The sequence below is a fragment of the Pristis pectinata genome, chromosome 5, assembly GCF_009764475.1.
Source record: "Pristis pectinata isolate sPriPec2 chromosome 5, sPriPec2.1.pri, whole genome shotgun sequence".
NCBI classification, from domain to species: Eukaryota; Metazoa; Chordata; class Chondrichthyes; order Rhinopristiformes; family Pristidae; genus Pristis; species Pristis pectinata.
In genome coordinates this window covers 51,617,818-51,642,835 of record NC_067409.1, presented here as the reverse complement: position 1 = coordinate 51,642,835, position 25,018 = coordinate 51,617,818, and the positions used below count along the sequence as shown (strand labels likewise).

The window sequence follows — 25,018 nt, the reverse complement described above, 5'->3', positions numbered from 1 at the left end:
GCCTGCATTAATTCCATACCCTTCTATGCCCTGCTCATTCAAGTACCTCCACAGATGCCTCTTAGATCTTGTTACTGTTCCTGCCTCCACCATCTCCTCTGGCAACCACTCTGTGTGGAAAAATTTACACCTCAGATCCCCTTTAAATTTCTCCCTCTTATTTTAAGCCAATGCCAGTGTTTGATATTGCTACCATGGGAAACAGACTCTATTTACCCTCTATCTCACTAGGTGTGCCTGTCATAATTTTATACACCTCTATCACATCACCTCTCAACCTCATTTACTTCTGGGAAAACAGACCCAGATTATCAAATCTCTCTTTATGACTCATGTCCTCCAATCCTCGTGAATCTTTTCTGTACCTTCTCCATCTTAATCACATCTTTCCCATAGCGTGGCAATCAGAACTACACACAATACTGCAAGTGCAGCCTAACCAATGTTTTGTACTTCTATAATATAATGTCCCAATTCTTGTACTCAGTGCCTCAACCAATGAAGGCAAGCATGCAAAACACCTTCCTCAACACCCTGTCTTTGTTTCCATTTTCAGGGAACAATGTACTTGCCTCTCTGTTCAGCAACACTCCCCAGGGTCCTACTATTCACTGTGTATGTCTTGCCCTCGTTTAACTTCCCAAAATTCATCACTTGTCACAGTTAAATTTAATCAGCCATTCCTTTGCCCATTTTCCCAGTTGATCTATATCCTGTGTAATCTTAGACAACCTTTTCCACTGACCACTATTCACCAATTTTGGCGTCATCTGCAAACTTACTAATCATGCCACCCACATTCTCATCCAAATCATTAATACATGACAACAGGGAACCCAGCACTGATCTTTGTGGCACACCACTGGACAAGGTCTCCAATCTGAAAAACAACACTATCACCTTGTGCATCCTACCACCAAGCCGATTTTGTATTCAATTGGCTAGGTCACCTGGATTGCATACGTTCTAACCTTCTGGACCAGCCTACCATGTAGGACCTTGTCAAAGGTCTTACTAAAGTCTATGTAGGCACCTAGTGGATAGTCAATCCACTAGGTCAGCTCTTCAAAAAACTCAAATTTATGAGACATATTTTCCCACATACAAAGCTATGCTGACTATCCCTGATCAGTCCTTGCCTTTGCAAATACAAACAAATCCTGTATCTCAAAAATCCCTTGCAGTAACTTTCCCACCACTCTTGCAAGGCTTACTGAACTGTGGTTCACTAGCTTATCCTTGCTACGCTTCTTAAATAAAGGCACAACATTAGCTATCCTCCAGTCTTCCAGTATTTTACCTGAGGCTAATAATGTTACAAAAATCTCCCCAGCAATCTCTTCCCTTGCTTCCCATAACGCTCTCTGATACACCTGGTCAGGCTTTGGGGATTTATCTACCTTTATGCGTTTCAGGACCTCCTATACCTCCTCCTTTGTAATGTTGATATGCTCCAGAATATCACTGTTACCTCCCGTGAACACACTGACTTCCATGTCCTTCACTGCAGTAAATAGAGAGTTGATTAGTTCAGTCTCACCCAGGGAGTATCACATGTATTTCCTAGGAATTTCCATTAGGAAAATCTACTGATGAACATAAAACAGTACAGCACAGGAAGAGGCCCTTTGGCCCATGATGTCTGCGCCAAACACATGCTGAATTAAACTAATGATCCAAAATCACCTGCACATTTAAGAAGAAACAGTTTCAGTCAAGAAAATGTTCTGAGTCGTTAATTGGAGCCCTAATGAACACAGGAGCGCAGTCAATGATAGCCTGTAGTTGTGGGAAACCAATATTGCTGGCAATTCCTGTTGGCTGCGATACCACCTTCCCTTCATTGAAAACTAAGGTAGAGGATGTCATCTCTACATGGCTAAAGCAAATTGTGAGATGTGGCAGAAATCTGCTGCATCCACTCCAGTCAAGTTTAGAGTCACTGTGACCTGGACCTCTATGAAGAGAGCAGTCCTGGCATGACAGCATAGCTAAGTCTTTCTGCAGCATTTCATGTATCTTCATCGTTTCAGTGATGACAGCCTTAGAAAACCTGAACAGGTGAATACATTATTCATCAGAGAAGTCCAATTAAGATGTAGTATTTCTGAGGACCAACCTTTTGTCAAAAAAAAAGCATAACTTTGCTTCTGCTCCAAAGTCCCTAACCAACTCTACTTAGCCAATTGCTGCAACAACTCCAGTAATAGATTGCTGCCAATGAAGTCACCACTGAGGCATCCACCGGCAAAGTGCACACTACAAGTTTTAGCATACTCTGTCAATTTAGGAAGGTACTTAAGCAACCTTCAGTCAGTTCTGAAGCTGCCCAGTCAAATTTACTAATGTCGGCAGTGTCCCTTTAAGTAATGGAAAAAGCACAAAGGAGTGCAAATACTAGCAACCAAGCACTCTGAATTACTAAAGGAAAGAAAATGACAGCTACCAGAATACTGACATTGTCTAACACCAGAAAATAATCAGGTGTACTAAACAGTACCCAGTTTCACTTCCCAATGGATGCTGCAAATGACTACTGCAGCAATCTGCTCTAGGTTTCTCAATTTCGAAGCAACGAGCACATAAAAAAAATGAATCTACACAATTCTATATAATGACTAGATTCATTTATTTGTCTGCCTCTCTTTCAGGTATACAACCTTGGACACCCATCCCCTGGACCATTTCAGTTTCCGTGGGCAATCGTGGTAATTCTACCCATCAATTCATCTCAGGCAAAGTATTTGAGAGTCATATCTTGGGGATATAAAGAAACGGTGCATTAACAATCACCAGTTCATGGGATTCTGTGAACATTTTGATTAAAACACCAAAAGGGATCAGACGTGGCTGACCACCAAACGGGTCAGGCTTTGACCTATATCGGACCAGCGCCACCCTTCACGGTTTAAAACGGCTGCAGCGGCCCCGGGCCTCCCTCGACATTACCGATCTCCGGGCACTCGCGTTGTTTACATTTATAAAACCAAGGACGAGGGCCTGGATTGCCAGCACCAGCTTCACCCCCTGCACCCCTCCGGCCTCTCTCCAAAAGGATATTTAGCGAGCGGGGACTCGATCCTCCTGCTGCCGGAGGCCGCCCGCTGCTTCTCCCTCATCAACCGCCGCAGCTCCTGCTGGTTGACAACTTTCTTCTTCGCCTTGACCAGGGCCGCCATCTCCGTTGCGAGAACCACTTCCGGCGCGCATCGGGCAGGGCTTCCTGCGCGGCGTGTGACGTCACCGCTCCCCCTCTGGCCCGGAGGCGACTGATGTCTCCGTCCCGCCTCTGGCAGGGAGACCAGGCAAAGGGGTGGGCGTTAATTATAGCAAGGAAAGGAAAACAACGTCTGCAAATAGTGATTCAATTCTTGAACTGAAATCATGTTCCCGAGGTAAAGAAATGAAAAATTAGCATTTCGATATTTTCCTATCAGGCATCCTGATGCACATTACAGCCAATTAAGTACTTTTGAGGTGTAATGGCTTTGTAATGTAGAAAACAAGGCCGTAAATCCCACAAATTGCAATCTGATTACCAGTTGGTCAGCTTTAGTGATGTTGATTGGGGATTAATATTGGACAGGAAATCAAGAATCCTTTGATTGCTCTTCAAATGTGTGCCAAGGATTTATTTTACATTCCCATTTCTTGAGGATACTTGATTTCTTTAGCAACACTTTCTGTACTCTCCACTTAATTTTGCGACTCAGTCTTTTCCCACAAAGTGGGTTAAGAAATTAAGAATATAGGAACTAGGAGCAAGAATAAACCATCCAGCCATTCGAGCCTGCTCTGCCAGTTGTCAAGATCGTGGCTGATCTTCTATTTCAATACTATTTTTCTGTACTATTCTCATATTCCTTCAGTCTCTTTATACAATAAAACTCTAATGATGCAACACCCTTGGGACTTTGGTGGTACTGGATTGGCAGACTTTGTGTACTGTTTTTGATGTACAGGGTGATCTTGGTTGAGTTACAGAGGGATCTTGGGGTCCAAGGCCATGGCTCACTGAAAGTGGCCACGCAAGTAGATAGACTCTTAAAGAAGGCATATGGCGTACTTGCTTTCATTGATCAGGGCATTGAATATAAGAGTCAGGAAGTAATGTTGCAGGTATTTGGTAACCGAGTTGCTATTGCAACTTTGGTTAGGCCACACTTGGAGTATTGTGTGCAATTCTGGTCATCCCATTACAGGACAGGTATGGAGGCTTTGGAAAGAGTACAGAAGAGGTTTACCAGGATGTTGACTGGATTAGAGAGTATGAGCTATAAGGAGAGGTTGGAAAACCTGGGTTGTTTTCTCTGGAACATTGGAAACTGAGGGGAGACGTAGAAGTTTATAAAATTATGAGAGGCATAGATAGGGAAGACAGTGAGAATCTTTTTCTCAGGGTAGAAATATCAAGTACTAGAGGACGTGCATTTAAGGTGAGGGGGAAAGTTAAAAGGAGATGTGCTGGGCAAGTTTTTTTACATAGAGAGTGGTAGGTGCCTGGAATGGGCTGCCAGGAGTAGTGGTGGAAGCAGATACGATCGTGGTGTGTAGGAGACTGTTAGACACATGAATATGCAGGCAATGGAGGGATATGGATTCTCTACAGGAGGAGAGATTTAATTTAATTCAACGTCATGTTTGGCGGAGACATCGGGGGCTGAAGGGCCTGTTCCTGTGCTTTATTGACTGTTACTCCTATTAATACACCAACACACCTTAAGTTCACTTTTTTCAGATTTTACACAGTGGCATAATAAATTTTCCAGAGAACCAGTAGAGTTTAAAGGAAACACAGGAAACAGGTGAGTTTAAAAGGAGCATGGGAATGGGGCCCTGGTGAAAGTAAAGTGAGTTTAAAGGGAGTGTGTGAAATACCACCCCAATGAGTTTAAATTGAGGTTGGGAAATGGGGCCCTGATGAGTTTAAAGTGACAACAGGAACTTGGCCCGGGTGAGCTTAAAGGGAGTGTGGAAAACAGAACCAGTTGTGTTTAAATAGAGCACAGGAAACAAGGCCTAGTGTTTAAATGGATTAGGCAGAAATTTAACCAAGAAAATGAAAAAAAAGTCTGAAAATAGTGATTAAGTTCCTGAACTGACATTGTGCACCAGAGGTAAAGAAATGACCGTGGAAAGCCCGGATAACAGGGCATGGGAAACAGAGCCCTGGTGAGTGTAAGGGAAGCATGGGAACAGGGCCCCAGTGATCTTAAAGGGAGTGCAGGAAGCAGATCCACATGAGCCTGATGCCGAATCATCAGGATTTTGGAAAAATGAAGTAGTGAATTTTACTGTATCCAGAAATCTGTCAGACTCTATTTTGATGGAACTCATTGACTGATAATCCACAGTCCTCCAGAGCAGAATGTTCTAAAAATCCACCAACCTCTGTGTCAAGACATTTCATCTCAATCCAAATTGACCTATCACATATTCTAGGATTGCAACCTTTAGTTCTAGACTTCTCAGCCAGGAGAGACATCTGCCTTCCGTCCAGCCTGTTAAGCCCTGAAAGAATTTTGTCAGTTTCAAAGAGATTTCTTCTCATTTGTCTAAACAGCAGAGCATGCAGGACCAGCTTACCTCATCTCTCTCATATGGCAAGTCTACTAACCTGGGAACCAATCTAGTGAATCTATATTGCTCTCCCTCAATGGCAAGCTATGTTTTTAGGTAATGAGACCAAAATTACAACACCTCCGCCATGATTATCCTCAACACTGGTATCCCACAAGGCTGAGTCCTCAGCCCCATATTATACTCCCTATACACTCACGACTGTGTGGCCAAATTCTGCTCTAACTCCATTTACTAGTTTGCAGATGACACCACCGTAGTGGGCCAGATCTCATACAATTAAGTACATTAAGGAGATAGAGAGCCTAGTGGGATGGTGCCAAGACAACAACCTTTCCCTCAATGTCATCAAGACAAAGGAGCTGGTCACTGCCTTCAGGAAGCTGGGCAGAGTACATGCCCCTGTCTGTATCAATGGTGCTGAGGTGGAGATGGTTGAGAGCTTCAAGTTTCTAGGTGTAAATATCACCAATAATTTGTCCTGGTCCAGCCATCTGGAGGCTATGGCCAAGAAAGCACACCAGCGCCTCTACTTCCTCAGAAGGCTAAAGAAATTCGGCATGTCCCTGATGACTCTCAACAATTCTTACAGATTGGTAAATTGGTTTATTATTGTCACATGTACCAAGGTACAGTGAAAATCTTTGTTTTGCATGCTATCCATACATACTATTTCATTACAACAGTGCATTGAGGTAGTACAAGGGGAAACAATAACAGAATGCAGAATAAAGTGTTATGGTTACAGAGAAAGTGCAGTGCAGGCAGACAATAAGGTGCAAGGCCATGACAAGGTAGATTGTGAAGTCAAGCGTCCATCTTATCGTACAAAGGGACAGAAGTGTCCTTGAGCCTAGTGGTATGTGCTTTCAGGCTTTTGTATCTTCTGCCCAATGGGAGGGGGTAGAACAGAGAATGTCCATGGTGGGTGGGGTCTTTGATTATGTTGGCTGCTTTACTGAGGCAGCAAGGTGTAGACTGAGTCTATGGAGGGGAGGCTGGTTTTCGTGATGTGCTGAGCTGTGTCCACAATGCACTGCAGTACCATAGAAAGCATCCTGTCTGGATGTATCACAGCTTGAATGGCAACTGCTCTGTCCAAGATCGTAAGATCTTGCAGAAAGTTGTGAATGCAGCCCAGTCGATCATGCAAACCAGCCTCCCCTCCATTGACTCCATCTACACTTCCTGCTGCCTTGGGAAAGCAGCCAACATAATTGACCCCCCGACCCAAGTCATTCTCTCTTTGGGAAGGAGGTACAGAAACCTGAGAGCACGTACGACTAGGCTCAAGGACAGCCTTCTATCCCGCTGTTGTCAGACTTGAATGGACTCTTATACGCTAAAAGTGAACTCTTAATTTCCCAATCTACCTCGTTTTGGCTCTTACACTTTATTTGTCCACCTGCACTGCACTTTCTCTGTAACCGTAACACTATGTTCTGCATTCTGTTTTTCTTTTTTACTATCTCAATATACTTAAGTATGGAATGATCTCTATGGATGGCACGCAAACAGAGGCTTTTCACTGTACCTTCGTACATGTGATCATAATAATCCAATTCCAAAACTACACTCAGTTCTCCAGGTGCAGTCTCATAAGGCCCTACACAACTGGAGTAAGGTCTGTGCTCAAATCTTACAACAAAGGCCAAGACCATTTGACCTCTTATGTGCTTGCTATATTTGAGTTTTAGCTCTTATTGACTTGTTTACAAGGACACCCAGTTCTCTATGACTATCAATGCTTCCCAGTCTGTGGCTATTTAAAAAGTACTCTTTTTTATTGTGCACCCAAGTGGATCACCTCATATTTGTTCTGCATAATATTCCATCTGCCATATTCTTGCCAGTCATTTGGCTTAAAGCCACTTGAAGCCTCTTTACATCCTCCTCATTGCTCATAATCCTGCCTAGTTTTGTAACATCAGCAAATTTGGAAATTTGGTCCCCTCAGCCAAATCCTTTAGATTGTGAATAGCTGCTTTCAAGCATTGATCCCAGTGTTGCTACTGTACTAGAACAGCTTGGATGAAGGTGCAGCTAACTCATCTACACCTTAAACTCTTCAGCACTGCAGCCAGGATGTAGGTCCCATTGCCTTTGCTGTATCTGATGCTCTCACCTGTTTCTTCATATTGCCTAGAGGCAGGAATTTGTCTTGAGAAACCCTCTGGAGGAGGCTGGCTTGAATTATCCATTCAGCACTTCTGGCTGAAGTCAGCTGCAAATATTTCAGCTTTATTTCTTTCACATGTGGTGGGCACCTCCATCATGTAGGTGGAAATGTTCATGGCACTTTCCCTCCGTTGCTTATTTAATAGTCCATATAATTTGTGGCTGGTCTTGCAGAGCTGTGGATCTCAGTTCTTATCTGTTGGTCACGGGGATGCTTATTTTTGTGTCTTGCACACTTGTTCTGTTGTTTGTGATGCATGAAGTACTGTGCTGTAGCTTCACAAAATTGGCACTGCAATTTTGGGTATGCTTAGGTGTGCTCCTGAAATACTCTTCTAAACTCCTCATTGTTCTAGGATAGATGACTGGCATGATAGTAATGATGGAATGAGGAATATGTTAGGTTCTGAGTATTGTATTGCTGTAGATAGCCCACCCCTCCTCATGGATGCCCATTTGGTATTGTGTCACATCACATGACGTCCTCGGTGTCAAGGCAGGATTTCTTTCCTACAGCAGTTGTCATTCCTCCCAAGCCGGCATGGTCAGATGGATATGGGACAGGTAGATTGGTAAAGACAAGACAAAACAGAAGAAGAGATAAATGGAGACTGCAGATGCTAGAATCTGGAGCACTGAAACAAACTGCTGAGGAACTTAGCAGGTCAAGCAGCATCTGTGGAGGCAAATGGATAGTCAATGTTTTGGGTCCTGCTGCAGGGTCACAACCTGAAATGTCAACCATTGCTTTGCCTCCTTCAGCCTCCTTCGCTCCAGGGAAAACAGTCCCAGCCTATCCGGTTTCTCCTTATAACTCGAGTCCTGGCAACTTCCTTGTGAATCTTTTCTGTACCCTCTCTAGTTCAATCACATCCTTCCTATAGTATGGCGACCAGTGTGATGCACACTATTCCATGTGTGGTCTCACCAATGTCTTGTACAGCTGTAACATGACACCCCAGTTCAATGCCCCATCCGATGAAGGCAAGCGTGCTTACTACATCCCTTTCAAGACATCTGAAAGAACTCAATATGCAATTAAATACTTTTGAAATTACCTCATGTTATAATTCCCAGTGTTCAATATGGAAGTGTACTGGTTTAACAGCAGGAGGAAGTTTTGTTGCCTGGGTTTGATCTGATGTTATAAGACTTCCTGAGGTCTGGAGTCAGGGCTTCTCTCTCCCCCTACCTTATAGTGCTGCACTGCCATTCTGCTAGGTCGATCCTGCCAGTCTTGGAATATGGGATATTGTCTTCATCTAAGAGGCAATGTAAATGCTGGGGCACGTCAGCAAGACTGAGGTTCTCCACCAGGCTCGATGGGAAGTCCAGTAGCAAAGAGACCACATAGTTTCAACATTATGAATCTGTAAGTCTGGGACTTCTGCCTTCATATTACCCACCATGATCTGTGTCGAGTTCATTATCATTAATTTACAAGCTATTGTGAACAAAATAGTTTGTTGTCCTCGTATACAAATCATTTGGTACAAAAAACAATTAGAAAGGCCAATGTAAAGTTAGTCTATACTTTGGTTATGTAGTGCTTTGTTCAGATTCAAACTTGGATAGTGTGTTTAATTTTGTACACTGCAATTCAAGAAAGGTATGTTGACTTTGGAGGGTGTGTGGTTAAATTTCACAAAAGAGCTGTCAGGAGTTAAATTATGAGCACAGATTTCGCCAAGTTACCCTTTGTTTCCTTGAGTTTAGAAATTTGAGGGATAATTTGGTTGAGATGTTTAAAATTACAAAAGTGTTCACCAGGTTGGATATATTTCCTCCAGTGGAAAAAAATTCAGAGCAAAGAAGCACTTTTTAAAAATTAGAGTCAGTACCTTTACAAGTGGAATCAGGAAATGCATTTTCACACAAAGGAGTGTAGAAATATAAAACCCTCTTCTCCAAAAGACTTTTAAGTCTAGATCAATTGCAGCTTTCAAGACTCTTATGGCTTTTTGTTAGATAGGGGTATCAGGGGATACAGAACAAAGGCAGGTAAATGAAGTAGGTATGAATCAGCCATGGAATGTATGAAGGCATAAGTAGACTCTGAGGTTGACTGGCCTATTCCTGTTCCAATTTTATATTTATGTGCTTTGACACAATAGAAGGCCATTTGGATCATTAGATGCTTTTGGCTCCCAGCAGAGCAATTCCATCTGTTCCAATTCTCCCCTTATATCCCTGTAGGACTCATCTCTCACATGCCCATCACATCCCCTTTGGTTCTTTGCTCTACACAAAGGGGTAATTTACATCAATCAATTAACTTACCAGCACATCGTTGGGGTGTGGGAGGAAACTAGAGTACTTGGCAGAAACCCATTTGGTCAAAGAGAGAACGTGTGCAAACTCCACACAGACAGCACCCAAAATTGGGATTAAACCTGGTCTCTGGAGCTGTGAGGCAGCAGCACTACCTGATGGACCATCACACTGCTAAGTTGGAGAGTATGATGATGGAATCACCATTGGACATATTAGACCTTGGAAGGCTCTTTGAAAACATTTACCCAGAAATTGGGCAGGCTGCCAGTGTAGGAGACTTTTAAGCATTGACTCACTTTCTGGTGGTCTGGGAGGAATCACATTGCTGATGTGAGCTCTGTGAAGAAGTCCCAGTGGGAACCACGAATGTCTTGTTTTAGGGCATTCATTTGTTGCTACTTGAAGAATGTTAAGACTCTGACTGGGATTGTATATTCAGTTTTATCGTCTGAAATTCAAGAAAGGTATATAAAATGTGTATTTTTTTCCCCAATTTCAAGAGATTGAGCTGGGAATTACTGCCACACATGTTTGTCACATACAATGAAGGGTAAACTTCAATTTCTAGGCAAGATTATTTCAAAAACAGACATCAGGTTGCAGGTGGGTTTTTTTATGGGCAGGCCTTATTTTGCATTGCTGGACCTTTGTGAAAGGCAAATGGGTAAGTTCCATTTAATTTTGGAGTACAACAAATAAGCAGTTCTCATTACTGACTAGAAATCGTGTCAGGTGACTCTGGGAGTCATTTGGCATGAGAACATCTGGGATTTGATCTTTGTGGTCACATGACCAAATTGGTAACATTCTAAGGAAAATAGGGCATCCTGTATAAATTTCCCATTTAAGTACAAGATGTTTCACTTGATATGGGACTGTTGGTGTAATGTATTTGCTTATGCGTTTATTCTTTATTCTAACCATGGGTAATGCAGGATATATGGAGACAGACAGACACAGAGAATCGCTAGAACATGTGCAACTTAATTATTCAACATCCTAACTACATTGCATATAATTGCATTATGCATTTACATTGAATACACTGCTTTCCCCTTTATGAAAGGAATGAGATCACTTTTTTGAAAGGATTAGGAATGATGATTGTTAATGGGACTTGCTAAACTGGCTTTTATTTATATCCTTGGTTCTATTTGGTACTGGTGGTGTACTTGCAGCCCTGTCTGTATCAAAGGTGCTGAGGTGGTATGGTTGAGAGCTTCAAGTTCCCAGGTGTAAATATCACTAATAGCTTGTCCTGGTCCAATCACATAGATGCTGTGGCCAAGAAAGCACACCAGTGAGTCTATTTCCTCAGAAGGCCAAGGAAATTTGGCATGTCCCCGATGACCGTCACTGATTTTCATTGATGCACCATAGAGACCATCTTATCCGGATGCATCACAGCTTGGTGTGGCAACTGGTCTGCCTAAGACCGCAAGAAATTGCAGAGAGTTGTGAACACAGCCGAGTCTATCACGAAAAACCAACCTCCCCTCCATTGACTCTGTCTACACTTCCGGCTACCTCGGGAAAGCAGCTAACAAAATTAAAGACCCATCCCATCCCATCCCATCCCAGTCATTCTCTCTTCTCGCCTTCCATCAGGCAGAGGATACAATAGCTTGAGTGTACGTACCATCAGGCTTCGGGACAGCTTCTATCCTGCTGTTATAAGTCTCTTGAATGGAACTCTTGTACGATGAAGATGAACTCTTGATCTCTCAGTTTACTTCATCATGGCCCTTGCACATTATTAGTCTATCTGCACTGCACTTTCTCTGTAACTGTAACACTATATTCTGTGTTCCGTTATTGCTTTTTCCTTTTGTACTACCTTGATGTACTTATGTATAGATAAACATGCAAAACAAAGTTTTTCACTGTATCTTTGTACATGTGACAATACTAAACCAATTACCAATTTTCCATTGTTTACGCTGGTATTAATAATGCATAAACTACTTCCCTGTGGATTTATAGTCTACCCTCTGTGAAGAAATCATGTCACTGGAGTTGTTTCTTTTTTTTAACTTTCTTGGCTTTAAACTTGCATGTTGAGGATAGATGGCCTTTTTTTTCTGAAAACTGTTTTTAACTAAATCATTTTGGGGTCTTGAAATGATGTACACATGATGGTTGGCTTCTATTACATATCCAACAACAATTTATGCATTGAATTCTGCTTTGGAACTCCACTCTTAGCTACCTCACTATGGCTGTGAATTGTATTTTGCATTGGCTGAAATCTTACAGTGTTTCTCAATATCATAGCCATATTCTACATATCCATACTCAATTCTACATGCAAAATCAAATGTAAGAGCTTTGATTTTGTTTATTGATTAAACTACAAAACAAACTTTCATACTGCACTCAGTCCAAAAAGGCTCCAAAGATAGGTCCTTTAGCAAGGAAAAAATGTACGTGCTGGGAATCTCTCCTGACTTCTGATTTCCAGATTTGTAGCCCCACCACACACACACACACACACACACACACACACACACACACACACACACACACACACACACACACACACACACACACACACACACACACACACACACACACACACACGCGCACACACAGTTTTCAATGGTTTAGGATTGAACTTATCCCTGAGCTTCAAAAGCAAATTTGCAAATATATTGTGTATTTTGGAAGCTGTTTTACTTGGAAGGATGATTTTCGTGTACCTCGTTATAGCCTCATTATATGCAAGTACATTCTTACCATCACCATCTATTTCCATTATGTTATTTTCTCGAAAAAATATTTCAGTTTGTTCTATGAATAAGCTGAAAGGTTCACCTGACCCATCATACAGTATATAACGAAGCTTCTAATGTAGTTAGCTTGTATCTGAGCAACCATTCTGTTCTCTTCTTGCATTATACCTGCTAAAATTGATGGTGTCACCAGAGCATGTATTGTTTCCTACCTTTTCAATGCCTGTTTTGTTCAGAGGCTACAGCCTTTGACTCATTAACCTGCCTACATTGTTTTTTTCTAGCATGGAGTTGAAACTATTGGGAACTTCCTTTTCCCAGTCCACACACACTTGAAGTCAATCTGATGGGTGCACAATATCTGGCGAGCTCTTCTCTGCAAGAATTGAGCAAGTCCTTACCCCATTTTCTGTCTGAGAAGCCTCTCAGATTGTATTATTTCCTCCTTCTGTGCAGGGTTTTACTTCCATTCTCTCCCATGCTTATACTCGCTGGCACTCACTCAGTGTTAGTGGCCATTACACTCATTAATATTAAGCTTCAAACTGCCTCTATGGCCATCAGCTTCTTGCTTGACATGAAGTCCATTTTGTTTGCTTCAGACAAAGTCAATGGGACTGCTATAGTGCTGAGGGATTAGATGGGGGGCAGAATACTCCTCTTTTCTACCTCATTTGTCCTTCCTGCTTTTCTCTCTCCACCCTCTGTTTCTCCCTCCCTCACAGGTAGTCCAACATTTGCATTATTTTAGATATAAAGATAACAATAATAACAAGAAGTTCACTTGTAATATGAGTTGATGGAAACATTTCGAAAAGCTTGATATGTTGTGTAAACTCTTATTACCAATCTGGTTTTTCCATGCTTATGCTGAACATACCATATTAACCATTTTAGAGAACATTTCTGTCGATATTTTCTGCAGAATAAAAATTTAAGGTTTCTATTTGCCCATTTGCCTCCATGGGTACTATTGGCCTTTTACTCAGACTGCAGCCATTTTACTGCTTAATTCATGATGATCAGTGTGTCGGATTTTTGGATGTGAGCCTATCACCATGGTTTACTGTTGATACACTAAATTCCTTAACATAGGCAATAATTAAAAGGGATAATCTTTTATCCGTGACCACATCAAAACAGTTTGATATTCAGCAGGCTTCTTGTTCTCTTCACTCGTTATTTCACAAAACTATCTATTCTATGAAATAAATTTGCTGCTCCTGTGGTATATTGTGAAGGGGAGAAATCTGTTATATTTTACAGCATTATTTAGGGAATATAGCAGGTAATATAACAATACTTCAAAAATAACATATTGAGTTCAATGCCCTTCTGAATATCTTGGTATTATGTAAGATACTAAATAAATACCAGTCTGAACAAGGCTCTCTTTGTATAAACTCACTGAGAATGCTAAGTCAAGTCAGGCAAAGTCAAAGAATGTCATAAATTTTATTTTAAAATTAATTTTCCTTCCTTCCCTTTGCATATCAATGAGCTGAGAAACGATGACTAATTATCAAACAATTTAATTGTCATACAAGAGCCATATGTTGGGACATGTATTGAAGTGATCAAATGGCAAGCATCTGTCCCATGAATAAGTACACGGTTCACTTATTGCCTCCCCATCACAAGTAAATCTAGTAATCTAGCAAAATGGCTCAGAGCATGGAACAGTGGCCTGTTCTTTAGAGCACTTGCAATTTCCCCTTTGGTGATATTGTCTACAAAAATGTTTTTTTAAAATCTTGTGAAATGCTTAGATTTGTTTGGGGAAAAGGGTATAAAGATAGAGAACTGCAAATGCTTCAGCAAGCCAAATTCTACAGTTCAATCTGTATGTTTAACTGGATGCATTAAGCTGTAACACTTTGCAAGAAGCAGGCTGTTCTTGTATTCATGCTGTATGTTAAAGAGCTATCCAGGTTAATCTCTTTTCCTAGCTCTTGTTGCAGAAACTCACAGCTTATGGCACCTCAAGTGCTTATGCTCTACACCCATTCAGACTCTTCATCCTTTGCATGAAAACATATCCTGACTGGTTGCATCATGGTCAGGTATGGCAATTCAGATGCGCAGAACATAAGAAGCCGCAGAGAGTAGTGGACTCAACCCAATACGTCACTGGCACATCCCTCCCCACCATCAGTAGTATCTACATGAGGGGCTGTCTCAAGAAGGTAACATCTATCATCAATGATCCCCACCATCCAGGCCATGCCATCTTCACACAGCTATCATCAGGCAGGAGATACAGAAGCTTGAAGTCCCACACCACCAGGTTCAAGAACAGCTGCTCTTCAACCATTCAGTTCTTGAACCAACCTGCACAACCCTAATCACTACCTCAGTATATAGCAACACTATGACCACTTTGCACGACAATGGACTTTTGTTGGTTCTAATTGTGTTCTTTCTTGTATAATTTTTGTATAATTTATGTTTTTGTTGTGAATGTTGCGTATCTGATGCTATATGCCTGTGATGCTGTTGCAAGTAAGATTTTCATTGCATCTGTGCATACAGGTATTTGTGCATATGGCAATAAATGCAACTTTGAGTTTATAATCATTTTACAAATTGCTTTAAATGAAACCCAGTGTCCATTGATCTCTTTGTTAAGGGAAGCATTCCTAATTTTCCTATCTAGGCCTTCCACATGATTTTATAAACCCCAATTAAATCTCCCCATAGCCCATGTTCCAAAGGAAACAACCTCAATCTATCCAATCTTTAATCGCAGCTGAATTCTCTACAAGTGGCAATATCCTCATAGATCTCCTCTGTACACTCTCTAGTCCTTATCATATCTTTCCTGTAAAGTAATGACCGGAATTATATTCAGTACTTCAACTGTGACCTGACCAGAGTTTTATACAACTCTGTGATTCCTTTGCTCATGTTTCAGGGAAGTATCATTTTTATTGTCTATTCCCTTATGTCCCTGTCACTCTACTTTCAGCTGATGGTAGATATGGATTCCAAGATCCTACCTGCCTTCTCAGTATCCCATTGCTTGCTATTCCCCTCGCCCCACACCTCAAATACACTGTATCACAGTGTTCTGGACTGAATTCTAATTGCAGCTTTTCTCCCACCCAAACAGATTATTGATCATTGATATCTTCAGCAGTCTACAACTTTATTCATCACTTCTGCCAATTTTGCATCATCTGCAAAGTTTTGAACTCTCAAATTTATCAGAGTCAAATCAAATGTCAGGCAAATTGTGTGAAAAGCATGGAAACAGGCCATTAGGCCCAACATGTCTATGAAAATCAAGGTGCCTATCTGAGCTAGTCCCATTTGGTAAATTGGTTTATTATTGTCACATGTACAGTACTGAGGTACAGCGAAAAACTTTGTTTTGCATGTCATCCATACAGATCATTTCATTACAACAGTGCATTGAGGTGGTACAAAGGAAAACAATAACAGAATGCAGAATAAGGTGTAATAGCTACAGAGAAAGTGCAGTGCAGGCAGGCAATAAGGTGCAAGGCCATAAAGAGGTAGATTGTGAGGTCAAGAGTCCATCTTGTCATGCTAGGGAACCGTTCAATAGTCTTATAACAGCAGGATAGAAGCTGTCCTTGAGCCTGGTGCCACGTGCTTTCAGGGTTTTGTATCTTCAGCCCGATGGGAAGGGGGAGAAGAAAGAATGTCCGGAATGGGTGGGGTCTTTGATTATGCCAGCTGCCTGCATTCGTCCCATATCCCTCTAAACGTTTCCTATCCATGAACCTGCCTAAATTTTTTTTTAAACATTGTAATTGTACCTGTCTCTGTCACTTCCTCTGGCAGCTCATTCCATATACCCACCACCCCCTGTGAGGGAAACTTGCCCCTTATGTCCCCTTTCAATCTTTCTCCTCTCACCTAAACCTATGCCCTCTAGTTTTAAACTACCCTTATCATTGGAAAAAGGCTGTGTGCATTCACCTTATCTATGCCTCTCATGATCTTATAAACATTCTCCTCAGCCTCCTCTGCTCCAGGGAAAAAAGTCTCAGCCTATCCAGTCTCTCCTTATAGCTCAAGCCATCCAGTTATGGTAACATCTCAGTGAATATTTTCTGTATCCTTTCCAGCTCTATAACATCCTTCCCATACCCAGGGGCTAGAACTGCACACAGTATTCCAAATGTAGTCTCATCAACATATTGTACAGATGTAACAAGACATCCCAACTCTTGTACTCATTGCCCTGATTGGTGAAGGCAAGCATGCTAAATGTCTTCTTCACTAACCTGTCTAGTTGTGTCTCCATTTTCAGGAACAATGTATCTGCACCCCTGGGTTCCTCTGTTCTACAACACTCTCCCAGGCATTAGCATTTACTGTGTAAGTCTTGCCTTGGTTTAACTTACCAAAGTGCAACACCTCTCACTTGTCTGACTTAAATCCCATTTGGTATTCTCTGCGTACTTCCCAAATTGTAAACTGAGAAGACTTACTTCACTGTCCACTATATCATCAATTTTGGTGTCGTGTGTAAACTTAATAACCACATTAACAACAATGTCATCCAAATCAATAATATGGGTGACAAACAACAGTGGACCAGCACCGATCCCTGCGGCACACCACTGGTCACGGACCTCCAGTCTGAAAAACTACCTTCCACTGCCTCCTTTGACCAAACAAATTTTGTATCTAGTGAGCTAACTCATACTGGATTCCATGTGATCTAACCTTCTGCCTGCCATGCAGGACCTTGTCAAAAGCCTTGCTGACCAATGACTACTGCCCTGCCCTTGTCAATCCTCTTGGTCAATCAGCGGGGGTGGAGGAAAAGGAGTTTGTGTTTTGAAGCACAAACTGAGATTGGTTTCATGCCTTTGCCTCTCCTTTATTCACTTGATGCTAAAACCATTACCATTGGTCTTGATACTTCCAGAATAGACAATTTCAATGCTCTATTGGCTAGTATTCTATCATTTACCCTCAACCTTGTTCAATCAAAGGCCTGCTGCCAGTTTCCTAATCCATAAACATCTCCCATTTATCCAACACATCTGAATCAGAATCAGGTTTATTATCACTGTCTTATATGATGTGAAATGTGTTGTTTTGTGGCAGCAGTACAGTGCAAAGACATAAAAAAATTATAAATTACAAAATAAATAAACAGTACGAAACAAAAAGGAACAATAAGGTAATGTTCATGGATTGTTCAGAAATCTGATGGCGGAGGGGAAGAAACTGTTTCCGAATCATTGTGGGTCTTCAGGCTCCTGTACCTCCTCTCCTATGGTAGTAACAAGAAGAGGGCATGTCCAGATGGTGAGGGTCCTTAATGATGGATGTCACCTTCTTGAGGCACTGCCTCTTGAAGATATCATCGATGGTGGGGGAAGGTTGTCCCTTCGATGGAACTGGCTGAGACTACAACCCTCTGCAGCCTTGTTCGATCCTATGCATTGGAGCCTCCATACCAGGCTGTGATGCAACCAGTCAGAATGCTCTCTACCTGTAGAAATTTGCAAGAGTCTTTGGTGACATACCAAATCTCCTCAAACTCCTAATGAGATAGAGCTACTGGTGTGCCTTCTTCATGATTGCATCAATGTGTTGGGCCCAGGACAGATCCTCGGAGATGTTGACTCCCAGGAACTTTAAGCTGCTCACCCTTTTCACTGCTGAGCCCTCAATGAGGACTGTTCTGTGTTCTCCTGACTTCTCCTTCTTGAAGTCCACAATCAATTCCTTGCTCTTGCCAAGGTTGAGTGCGAGGTTGTTGTGACTCTATCTCACCCCTGTACACCTCCTCATTGCCATTTGAGATTCTGCCAACAAGAGTGATGTCATCGGCAATTTTATAAATGGCATTTGGGCTGTGCTTAGCCACATAGTCAGGAGTGTAGAGAGTTAGCTTCATGTGGAAAGTACTTCTCCATATTCCTATCTCTCCACTTCCTTTCTTTTCTTTAACGTTGTAACTTCCTCCATCTCTACAATCGTCCAAGATCCCAGTTCTAGTGTCTTACAGATTTCCCACACTGCTCTGTCATTGGCAGCCATGTCTTTAGATATTTAAGACCTAACAATTCTCTACTTAAGTTTCCCAGCTTCTTTACATGACTCTTCTCCATAAAACATTCCTCTGTGACCAAATCTTTAATCAGTTATCCCAATCCCTTCTTTGCCTCAGCGTCAACGGTTGTCTGATTATCTTCCTGTGTGAAGTCCCGTGGGATACTTTATTACATGCTTTCAAACTGCTATTTAAATGTAACTTGTAGATTTCACATGATTACAAAGAAATTATAATCCAAACATGGGCCGTTTGGCCGAATTAGTCCAAATTAATAATTACCCCACGCATCACAATAATCCTGCTTCCAATCTGATGTTTGTGATGAAAGAAGTATAGAAAATGGGTGAAAGAAAATGGTAGGGGAACGAAAGTCAGGTGATCCAGGGTTCAGAAAGGACATATTAATGCCATCTACTTGTCTCTTGTGAGAAGTGTAATGTTTAGGCTTTTTATGTTTTCCCTGAAACATTGGTTTGCAAGATTGCACCGATAATTTCATTTTTAGAATTGGTACGGAATTGAGAATTAACGAACTTCATGAACAAAGACTTGCAGAGAATTACTCAAAAGTCAAAGAGGAGACAATTAGATATGTTTCATTTGATTAAACTTCAGCGAGTTCAAAATAAACTTCCACAGTTGGTCGCATCTGTACACTAGACAGCAGATTGCTTTTATTTAGTGTTTGTCCCTATCGATGAGCTTTAGGCATGCAAGGGGATCAGCGGGTATTTTTCGATTTCATACAAAACCTGCTTTTATGTTCTTCGCTCCGATACTCTAACTTGTAAGGAAACACCATTCGAGGAAATGACCCGCTCGCGGTTTTGGAGATTGAGTAACCAGGCAACAGTGACAGGTCAAAGCAGGTTGTTCCTCTCGACGGGATTTTGCAGTCTTGTATCACTTGTATGTGCATAGGCGAGGAGTGCGGCAGTGAGAGCGCATCTTCCTCGCATTCTCCCTGGGGAAATTTAAATCTCAGCAAGTTTCTCAGCAGCGGCAAGTAGCAGCGAATCCACCGATTGTTCATCTTCAGGGCAATTAAAATCGCCATCATGGCGAGATTTATTCGCCAGTTCTCGGTGTTATTTTGGAAAAACTGGCTCTCCCGTTTACGTCAACCGGTAAGGTTTCTGTTCCATTTTCCTGCTCGGAGTGTGAGCATGTGGTTCGGTCAACGACTTATTTAATTTATTGGGGACTTGGGAGGATTTAATTCATGTTTCATTCTTGTTTTAGGTGCTGTCCCTGTCTGAGATCATTTGGCCATGTCTACTGTTTTTCATCCTGCTTGGAGTAAGAGTTCAGCACTTCCCCCTTCAACGAGATAATTGTAAGTACAGTATTGACATGTAAACAAATAAAATATTGACGTCATATCAGAAATCCCTGTTTTTGACCAAGGACAATCGGCAGTTTTCATTCTTGGGCTGATGAAGAGTTCGGTTTGGACACTTGTGTGTGAATTATTGTTCCCTATGTTCTTCATCATTGCCTGAGGGCTGGTTATATCACAACAGTGGCGGAGGTGTTTCAGGTGTTGAGAATTTCTAATGAAATAAATCACCGTGTTTGTAATTTTGTTAGCAATAACGATCAGAGGAAATCTGATGATGTCAGATTGAATTAATAAAGTTTGGGAGTAGCCAAGTCCAATGCAGGAAAGTAGCGCCGAGGTAAAAGCCGTGGTATTCTTGAATAACAGAGGAGAAACGAAGGGCGAACGATCTCGTCCTTCCATTTCTTGTATTGTGTGCCACTAAAGTTTGATGGAATAAAAGGAAAATCGGGTTCTGAAATCCCACAACTCCAAACCAAATAAACCCATTCGGAATCTTTACAAATACACTCGGGAAAGTTTAGTTTTTTCTGTGAGCGGAGATGTGAATTTAAGTTATTATGATCAATATTAAATAGCAATCTTTAAAAAGCCAGAAGATGCACTGCTTATCTGGGTCGAAAGGGAACGACTATATAAGATTAAACGCGTATTTGACATTGAAAACTGCCGTTGAGCGAATATGTTTAATTGATTGGAAGGGAACATGTCAGTGCAGAGAAAATAACCGGTTCTGGTGCATGTGGAGAATCAATCGCGTATTGAAGACCCAGGGGAAGGTGTTCCTTCGCGATGGGATGCAACTCAACGGGGCTGAGGTCAAGATCCCGACACGAGAAGCAAGACAGAAAGGATTTTAAACCAATGTAAAGAAAATGCTTGTGGGGATAGGAACACAATGATAAGAAAGAGGAATATTATAATACGGAAAACTTCGGGAAGGAATAAGGATTGGTCGATTAGCTGAGTTAATTAGAATTAATATAATGGCAGTACAACCGGGAATCTTATTTTTACACAAGCTGTTGCTATGATCTAGAGTGCACCAGCTGATAAGGGTGCTGGAGGTAGACTTAAAAGAAGCATTCAAAAGACAATTAATTAAATTAATAGTTGAAGGGAGAAAAATATAGGAAAATACATCAAACTGAGATGAATTGTTTTTCGCAAGTTACCTTCTGTGCTGTATCACTCGATTTCTAGAAATCTGTGTAAAAAACAACAGCCAACAAACAAAAAAGGTATAAAATCTGATACAAATCTATACGAATTGAGATAATGGATTTTGTTCATTTTAATTAGATCACTTTTCATTCTGCTAATCTCTCTGCTTGACAAGTCCATCATCCAGAGAAACAATTAAGTAAACCTTAACTATGCAAGTATATCCTTCCTGAATTAGGGAGATCAGACCTCGCACAGTATGGAAAATATGGTCTCACTAAGGTTCAATGTAATTGGAGCAAGTTGTCTCAACTCTTGTTATCCAATCCTCTTGCAATGAAGACCAGCATAAAGTTTGCTTTCGTAATTGTTGACTGTAACTGCAAGTTAACTTTGAGTGATTTGTTTAAAAATCAACACCTTTTAAACTTTCACCATATAAAAAATGTTCTGCCTTTCTATCGTATTTTATCTACCAAAGTGAATGACTTCACATTTTTTTCACACCACCTTGCCCTTTCACTTTGTCTCCTCCAAACTCTCTTTGCGTCCTCCTCATGCTCCATACTGCCACCTAGCTTTGTATCATCAGCAAAGTGAATATATCACATTTGATGCCCTCATCCAAAACATGGATATAGATTGTGAATAACTGGAGCTCCAATACCTCCAGCAGTTTACTAGTCACAGCATCCTAACCCACAGATGATTCATATATTCCCACTCTCTGTTTTCTGTCTATGAACCCATCCTCAATCCAATGCAAGGACCTCCAATCTTATTTAATAACTCCTTGTGTGGCACTTTCTGACCAATGTTTCAGTCATGTGAGTTCCCTTAACCTCCTCATTCACTCCAAATATGTTTTTATCCATTTTTATGAGAGGTTTTCTGTGTCTTTTTATGTGACTAGGCACAAATATTAATTATATTTCTCTACCATTTCCTTATTCCCTAATATATCTTGTGTAAGGGCTTCACAATAATTTTAACTAATCTTTTGCTTTTCATCTATTGAGACTCTGTTTTTATGTTTTTTTTTGCCAGCCTAGTCTCATATGCTAAATTCCCTTTCTTTATTCTTAGTTCTCTCTGAATTTTGATATTTTTCTGTTCCACAAAATTATTGCTTTTCTTTGTTCTAATATTATTTTTAACTTAATAGCTGGACCACTGTTACTTTTCCTTTTGCCTTAAAGGATCTATATTACTTGTAAGCTACATTTTAGTTCTTTGTATATTAGTTATTTCTCATTTGATGCATGGCCTTTTGTTATAGTTTCTCAGGACACCATCACCAACTTGTACATTGTGCCTTCGTAGTTTGTTTTATTCAGATTTAAGATGTTAGTTTCAGATTGAACAACATCACTTTAAATATTTGTTTAATACCCTACTATAGTGTGATCACTATTCCCTAAAGACCCATTAAATATCAGCTCGTTAATTAACACAATGCCAAATCTCAACTAGCTTCTTCCATCTTTGGTTTCTCAACATATTAATCTCAAAAACCATTTCACATCCATGGATTTGACCCCACACTAATACTGCTCATTTCATTTGTCCAGTCTCCAGTAAAGTTTCTCACAGTTATTGTATTACCCCTGTCTAATTTCATGACTCATACAATACCGGGGGCATATATATAACTCCCATCAATGTTTTCAGCTCATTGTTTTTAGATTCCCCCCAGTGTGACTCTATTTCTTGATTTTCTGAATTGCGATTCTTCCTCCCTACTGCCTAGTTCCCATTCTTTAATATCAGGGCTACTCCACCCTACCCACCTCCCCCTTTCCACTTTGCCTATCTCTTGTGAAAACTAAGTATCCAGGAATATTTAATTCCCAACTTTTGTCACTTTGCAACCATGTCTCTGTAATGGCTGTTAAATCATTCTCATTTATTTCTATTTGTTCCATTAATTCACCTATGTTATTAGGAATGCTGCACGCATTAAAAAAAATAAAGCATGTGTAGCGGTTGCTACCGCGGAATAAAACAAGACTCTACTCGGAGGATTGCCAAACAGAACTGGTTTATTTTCCCGCCTTGTGCGGGCCCTTTAAGGGAGAAAAACTCCCGCCCAAAAAAACCGGCAATGACGTAAGTCCTACGTCATCAGGACTTTCCCGCGCGCGGGTTCTCCCTGTCGCTCGGAAAGACGAGGCCCGCCGCCAACTTGGGCCTCGTCGCTCCGACGCCGCGCGACCCGACTGCCGAGCCGGTTCGCCCGACTAGACGGTGAGTTGCCACACAACCCCCCCCAGAACCGGCGAGACAGTCCCCAAGGTCCGTGGGCTGTGCCAGCTGCCGCTTAGGGGGGGCGGCCTCTGCGTCGTGGCGTGGCAACCTCGACAGGCTGTTGCAGATCCAAATGGGCCGGTTTGAGGCGGTCCGCCGTGAAAACCTGTTCCCTGCCTCCAATGTCCAAAATAAAAGTGGATCCGTTATTCCGTATGACTCGGAACGGTCCCTCATATGGTCGTTGCAATGGCGCCCGAGGTGTGCCCCTGCGAACGAAAACAAACTCACAGTCCCGTAGTTCCTTGGGCTGGCAGGATGGGGCTTGACCGTGCCGTGAGGTGGGAATCGGGGCCAAGGCGCCGAGCTTCTCGCGCAGTCTTTGTAGAACTGCTGGGGGTTGTTCCCCTTGGTCCTGAAGGGCAGGTATGAAATCCCCGGGGACAACTAGTGGCGCCCCGTATACAAGCTCAGCTGACGAAGTGCAGAGGTCTTCTTTGGGGGCAGTGCGTATGCCGAGCAGGACCCAAGGCAGCTCGTCAACCCAGTTAGGACCCTTCAGGCGGGCCATCAAGGCCGATTTTAGATGGCGGTGAAAACGTTCCACCAACCCGTTTGATTGAGGATGGTAGGCCGTGGTGGTGTGCAGCTGCGTCCCTAGCAGGTTCGCTAATGCAGCCCAGAGACTGGAAGTGAATTGGGTGCCTCTCTCTGAAGTGATGTGGGCCGGAACGCCAAAACGTGAGACCCAAGTTGTGAGCAGCGCTCGGGCGCAGGAATCAGTTGTGATGTCAGTCAGGGGGGTTGCCTCAGGCCACCTCGTGAACCGGTCCACGATGGTAAGGAGGTACCGGGCTCCTCTTGAAACCGGCAGAGGGCCCACGAGGTCGACGTGTATGTGGTCGAACCTCCTATGGGTAGGCTCGAACTGCTGTGGTGGGGCCTTCGTGTGTCGCTGGATTTTTGACGTCTGGCAGTGCAGACAAGTCCTGGCCCACTCACTGACCTGTTTGTGCAGGCCATGCCAGACAAACTTGCTGGCGACCAGTCGGACAGTAGATCTGATGGACGGGTGCGCCAACCCATGTACCGAGTCAAAAACACGTCTCCGCCAGGCTGCAGGGACAATAGGGCGGGGCTGACCAGTCGCAACGTCGCAAAGTAGGGTCCGCTGACCTGGACCAACCAAGAAATCTCAGAGCTGCAGACCCGAGACTGCGGTTCTCTAGCTGGGCAGTTCGTCGTCGGCTTGCTGTGCGTCAGCCAGGGCCGTGTAGTCGACACCCAAGGATAGGTTGTGGATGGTTGGTCTGGAAAGTGCATCAGCAACGACATTATCCTTTCCGGAGACATGTTGGATGTCAGTTGTGAACTCGGAAATGTAGGATAAATGTCTCTGCTGACGAGCTGACCAGGGATCGGAGATTTTGGAGAAGGCAAAGGACAGAGGCTTAT

The 25,018-nt window shown here is 42.2% G+C and overlaps 2 protein-coding genes across 2 annotated transcripts in view; one reads left to right on the top strand and one right to left on the bottom strand.

The window, feature by feature from the left end:
• The window catches only part of znf830 (zinc finger protein 830), a 51,708-nt gene extending 48,484 nt beyond the window's left edge, over positions 1–3,224 (bottom strand). Inside the window, exon 1 of the mRNA XM_052015491.1 lies at positions 3,061–3,224. Coding sequence (XP_051871451.1) covers positions 3,061–3,179 — 119 coding nt within the window. The 5' untranslated portion in view covers positions 3,180–3,224. The remainder of the gene's footprint in view (positions 1–3,060) is intronic.
• Positions 3,225–19,722: 16,498 nt separating this feature from the next.
• LOC127570200 (ATP-binding cassette sub-family A member 13-like) overlaps positions 19,723–25,018 on the top strand; it is a 201,406-nt gene continuing 196,110 nt past the window's right edge. The window contains exons 1-2 of the mRNA XM_052015468.1: positions 19,723–19,937; positions 20,053–20,146. Coding sequence (XP_051871428.1) covers positions 19,869–19,937; positions 20,053–20,146 — 163 coding nt within the window. The 5' untranslated portion in view covers positions 19,723–19,868. The remainder of the gene's footprint in view (positions 19,938–20,052; positions 20,147–25,018) is intronic.